At 41.3% G+C, this 4,524-nt stretch overlaps 1 protein-coding gene across 3 annotated transcripts in view; it reads right to left on the bottom strand.

The window, feature by feature from the left end:
• The window catches only part of Pex26 (peroxisomal biogenesis factor 26), a 9,896-nt gene that overhangs the window by 3,980 nt on the left and 1,392 nt on the right, over nt 1-4,524 (bottom strand). For 2 of the 3 annotated variants that reach the window (XM_048787760.1, XM_048787759.1), the window contains 4 exons: nt 3,642-3,782; nt 2,907-3,202; nt 1,286-1,432; nt 1-1,190 (listed from right to left, as the gene is read on the bottom strand). The exon at nt 1-1,190 is cut by the window's left edge and continues 3,980 nt beyond it. In XM_048787760.1, the coding sequence (XP_048643717.1) occupies nt 1,039-1,190; nt 1,286-1,432; nt 2,907-3,202; nt 3,642-3,782 (736 nt within the window). In that variant the 3' untranslated portion in view covers nt 1-1,038. The remainder of the gene's footprint in view (nt 1,191-1,285; nt 1,433-2,906; nt 3,203-3,641; nt 3,783-4,524) is intronic. The other variant, XM_015500824.2, reaches the window with a different exon arrangement.

Below are 4,524 nucleotides of genomic sequence, written 5' to 3'. Positions count from 1 at the left end.
TTTTTTTTTTTTTTTTTTTTTTTTTTTTTTTTGAGGTGCCCGGAATTAAATCCAGGGCCTTGCACAAGCTAGGCAAGTGTTCCACCACCAATCTAACATCCCAGCCCTATCCTTACCAGTTTTGAGAGCCACCTAGTGACTTCGTACAGCAAATAGGACTTTCTGGAGGAAATTTCTACTCAGAATACAGCAAAAGGGTTAAAGTCATATAACTTTAAGTCTGAGTTAATAAACAGAGTGGAAATTAGATCATAACTCACAGAAAGTAACAGAAAAAAATAATCTAAACACGTTTGTCTAACCTTGGTCCAGTGTTTATATATCTGAACAGTTAATTCAGGAAATAATCAACGGTGTCCAAAGTATCACTTTCTACTTTGTAGTAAGACAGAAAACAGAATCGTCATCAGAATGTTGAATATTTAAATCAATTATGGGAATTTCTATAAATTGAAATATTATTTAGGCTATTTAAAGCCATGCTTAAAAGAATACTTATGATACATAAAACTGCCTACCATACTACCATATCCATATCTATAGAAAAAGACTACAAGTTTAACCACTGCAATAGTAAGCATAGGTGATTTTTTTTCTTCTTCTTCTTCTTCTTTATGCTTTTCTCTGTTTTCCACTCCCCTCCCCACTTTAGCAGTAATAGGTACTTAACCCAGGAACACTCTATAACTGAGTCATAGCCCCAGCCTTGTTTTTATTTTTTTAATTTTGGGCAAATTGCTGAGGCTGGTCTGGAATTTGTGATTCTCCTGCCTCAGCTCCTAAGTAGCTGGGATTATGGACATGTACCACTGTGCCTATCTCCACAGTTTTCTAAAATGTAAAAGTATTTCACTTACAATTTAATATTTGTAACATTAACAATTTTATAAACATTAATTAGACATTATACTTAGATTAACACTCTTTTAAATATTCATAATGAAGAAGGTTTGTTTTGTTTTTAATTCTGAGGTGCTAGTCAGATTTCACCCCTAAATAAAGCAGACATCCACATGACTCCATCAGTGTTCAGAACACTCAAATTGCAGAGTGGATTTTCTCCAAACTGCTCCCATAGACTCTACAGCTAGTCTTTCCTTCCAGGTAAGGCTGACTTCTGCTTAAATCCTCATTGTGGCAGAGGCTTAGGGAACAATGTTGTAGTCCATGGCTCCATCCCCAGCAGGGCTCTGATGGGAGTACAGAAAAGCAACTGTTCCCACAGGCCCAATCACTGTCAAGGACCCCTTCCCCAGGAAGGAGGGTGTGGAATGTTCTCACTTACCTGGATCAAACCTTACCACCAAGAGACAAAGGATCAATGTGGCAAGGAGGCTCTTCTTGAAGGATAGAGAAAGAAAGTAGCTCAGAGCACAGTCCCAAAGCCGACGAAGCAGCATCAGTAGTGACAGGAACTTGTGGGAAAATGAGCCTGGTCAGGGGACAGAGTGTAACTTCAGAGTAAGTTAGGAGGATAGGTTCAGTTCTGAGCTAAATTATAAGAGTTACCTCATGAAGTTATTCAAAAGGAAATTCCAAAAGCTTCGAAAATGTTTTGAGGACAGACTGCATCACCAACTGACTGTCATGTGCAGACAACACCTACTTAGCTGAGTAAACCCAGCATATACGGTGTTTCTTTTAATGGTCTCATTATTTTATAGCCTTATTTATAGCCTGGCTTATGACACATACATAAGAGTAACACAGACCCACAATTCTGACTATTACATTAACACAGTGAAATGAAAGGCACTTAATATATATAGTGAAGAATTCAATAGTCTTGGATTATGAATATAAGCATGAATACTGCCAGCACAAAGGCAAGCGGTATCAGTCCTGAAAGAAGAATCTGGACTTGCCATCAAACATCTCTTCTCACCCTCTCCCTCACAGGAGGTGCAGGGTAGAGGGCCAAGGCAGCCACACATGACCCCTGAAGCCAGCAACCTGCTTGCAAAGAAGTGATTCTACCTCAGCAGGTTGATGCTTTTAAGCACACCAAGAATAATATTTTTGAGAACAGGATTACAGTCTCCTAATTAAACTGAAGGACCTTTGTTAATTAAAAAACAAAACAACAAAAAGACTCCCAGATGAAATTTAGCATAATAAAGAATTTTTCTGCAGAACTGTCTAGAGATGGAATGTGCTGTTTCAGGAGATAATGAATTTTCTATCTTTGCAAGTATTCACACAAAAACTCAAGGAAAGGGAGATGAAAGGATTTAAGGATCAGGGGCAGGGTCTGGAGTACAGGGCCTTTAAATTCTCGTGTAACAGAACAATCCCCACACTCACCTTTGTGTAGGTGATCCTAGAATGATGCTAACTAGAAGCCATTGTGTAAAACTGCATCCAAATGAGCAAGTTAGACCTCAAGAAAATAGAAATACTCAAAAGCTCTAGTTAAGTGAAGGTAGACTGGAATTGGGCAGGAACCAAAAGCTGAAAACAAGTAATACTTACTACATAAAGTCAAGCTACCAAATTATGATGTTAGTTTCTCAGCTATCCTGAGTATATCTCATATTTGTCTGTGTTGGGGCCAGCATTTAAAGGAGGACTGACATCCCACCAGGCTATTATGGTAGAAGCAAGATATCTAATGAGAGGACCTCAAGGAGATGATGACTGATCAGCCCTCAAAAGGAAGGTGACCTTCAGAAGACCAGAATCACAATTCAGAGATCCATAAACCCCAACCCTTTATGGAGAGTCTCATTTCATTGCAAACTTTAGAGGGTCTGGTTGGCTTTTTAGGCAATTCATCAAGTTTCTGTGATTCAAGAGTTATTCATACAAAGAATTGCTCCCAAGGTCTTAGGAAAGCCTTGAAGGACTCAAGATGGAGGCAAAGTCCGCAATTCCACTCTATAGAGACCACAGAGGTATAATCCTACCTTCCTGGTTTAGTTTCTGGACCTCCTGGGAGCTTGAATGTTCCCGTTTCTGCTGTTGCCTCGCTGCATGAATGGTCTGGAGCACTTTTAGTCGCTGCTCCTCACCAAAGGCTGCAGAGCCCATCACAAGCTTTTCAGCCTCCAAAAAGCAGCCCAGAGGCAGTAGCACCCGCTGTAGGTGGAGTTCACACAAAGCTCCATATTCTGGAAGGCGCTGGTTGTCTGGGTCTTGAAGCCAGGAACAGACCACATTCAGCACTGCTCCAGGCTCTTGCATTTTGCTGTATAAAAGAATACTGCATCCCCAAATAATGCAATTCCCCCCCCCCAAAAAAAGTAGAGTCAGTGCTCCATAGTTGGTTATTTCTCATAACCACTATGCTTCTCCTATCAAACCCCTCCCAAATCCTCCAGCCATTCCCTATAGAATGCTGACATTGTTAAAGAATTAGGAATTCCTAGGAAGTAGCAAGCAGCTCCTTCAGTTCTATCTACTGGTCATCCCACCTCACTCCTATTCCCTATCTCCTCTTCTTCTTTTCCTCTATCCCAGTCCTAAAATCCCCCTTTCTCATCCTTTACTGCTATTTTGAGGTCTGACAAAAGCAGGGAGGATTAGCTTTGGAGGGAAATGGTTAGGGAAGGAGAAAGAAGAAGTATTAGATCCAGATTCAGGAGAGAAGAGAAAAATCCTCTTGTTCCAGTACTGATCTAGTGCCAGCAAAAAGGACCTACCACAGCTCCAGGATTTTCGGGGGTAGCTTTTCAGGGACCTGGTAATATTGAAGGACCCAGGAGAGGACTTCCCGCCACCGATCCATTTCTGCCAGGGCCTGGATCCCCACAATACACAGAGAACATTTCACCTCCAAGTAGCTGTCAGCAGAAAGACCAATTCTGGTTTAGAAGTAGTTCCCCTTCAATTCCATTTCCACCTACACCCTGGGACTATTCTCCTGCTCCCAACTTAACAGCCATTTACCTCTCCCATCCCAATCATCCTGGGGGATTCACAACTGGTCTCATGGGTGGTCCTCCCTGCCCTTCATTACTTTATAGAGGGAAATCAGCTGTTGCCCAACATGCATCTTTGTATGGAGGTGAAATCAAGTTTGAATGAACATAAAGGGTATCCTGAGGGGAAAATATCAAGGTTCAACACAGACATGTGTATCTAAAGAAAGCTGGAACTAAGTGTATGCTTAGTGAAGAAATGGGCTTGGAGCAAAGCTTTTGGCTACATATAGGTTTAGGAACTCCACAACTGGACTTTGAGAACTACCTAGTAAAGTACCTCCAGATGTCCAGAAGCAAAGCCTTCAACATTCACTATAACAAACTCTCTTGCTCCCTAAAAGCACAACCAGAGTTCCACACTTTATCCTTCTCTGAGGTCAGCTTTGACTTTCTACCCTCCAAGTGTGCCCTAACCCAAATTTACAATCCATAGAGAAATGGTGCCCTTAACTGCCAGAGTAGGCTGTGGGATTAGAAAGAACAATGTAGAACCAAGATCTTCTCCAGATTAATTCTTTTTTTTATTATTATTATTTTTTTTATTTTGGAGAGAGGGAGGGAGGGAGAGAGAGGGAGGGGGAGAGAGAGAGGGAGGGAGAGA

The sequence above is a fragment of the Marmota marmota genome, unplaced genomic scaffold (assembly GCF_001458135.2).
Source record: "Marmota marmota marmota unplaced genomic scaffold, marMar, whole genome shotgun sequence".
Lineage (NCBI taxonomy): Eukaryota > Metazoa > Chordata > Mammalia > Rodentia > Sciuridae > Marmota > Marmota marmota.
This window is presented reverse-complemented; position numbering and strand designations above follow the sequence as displayed.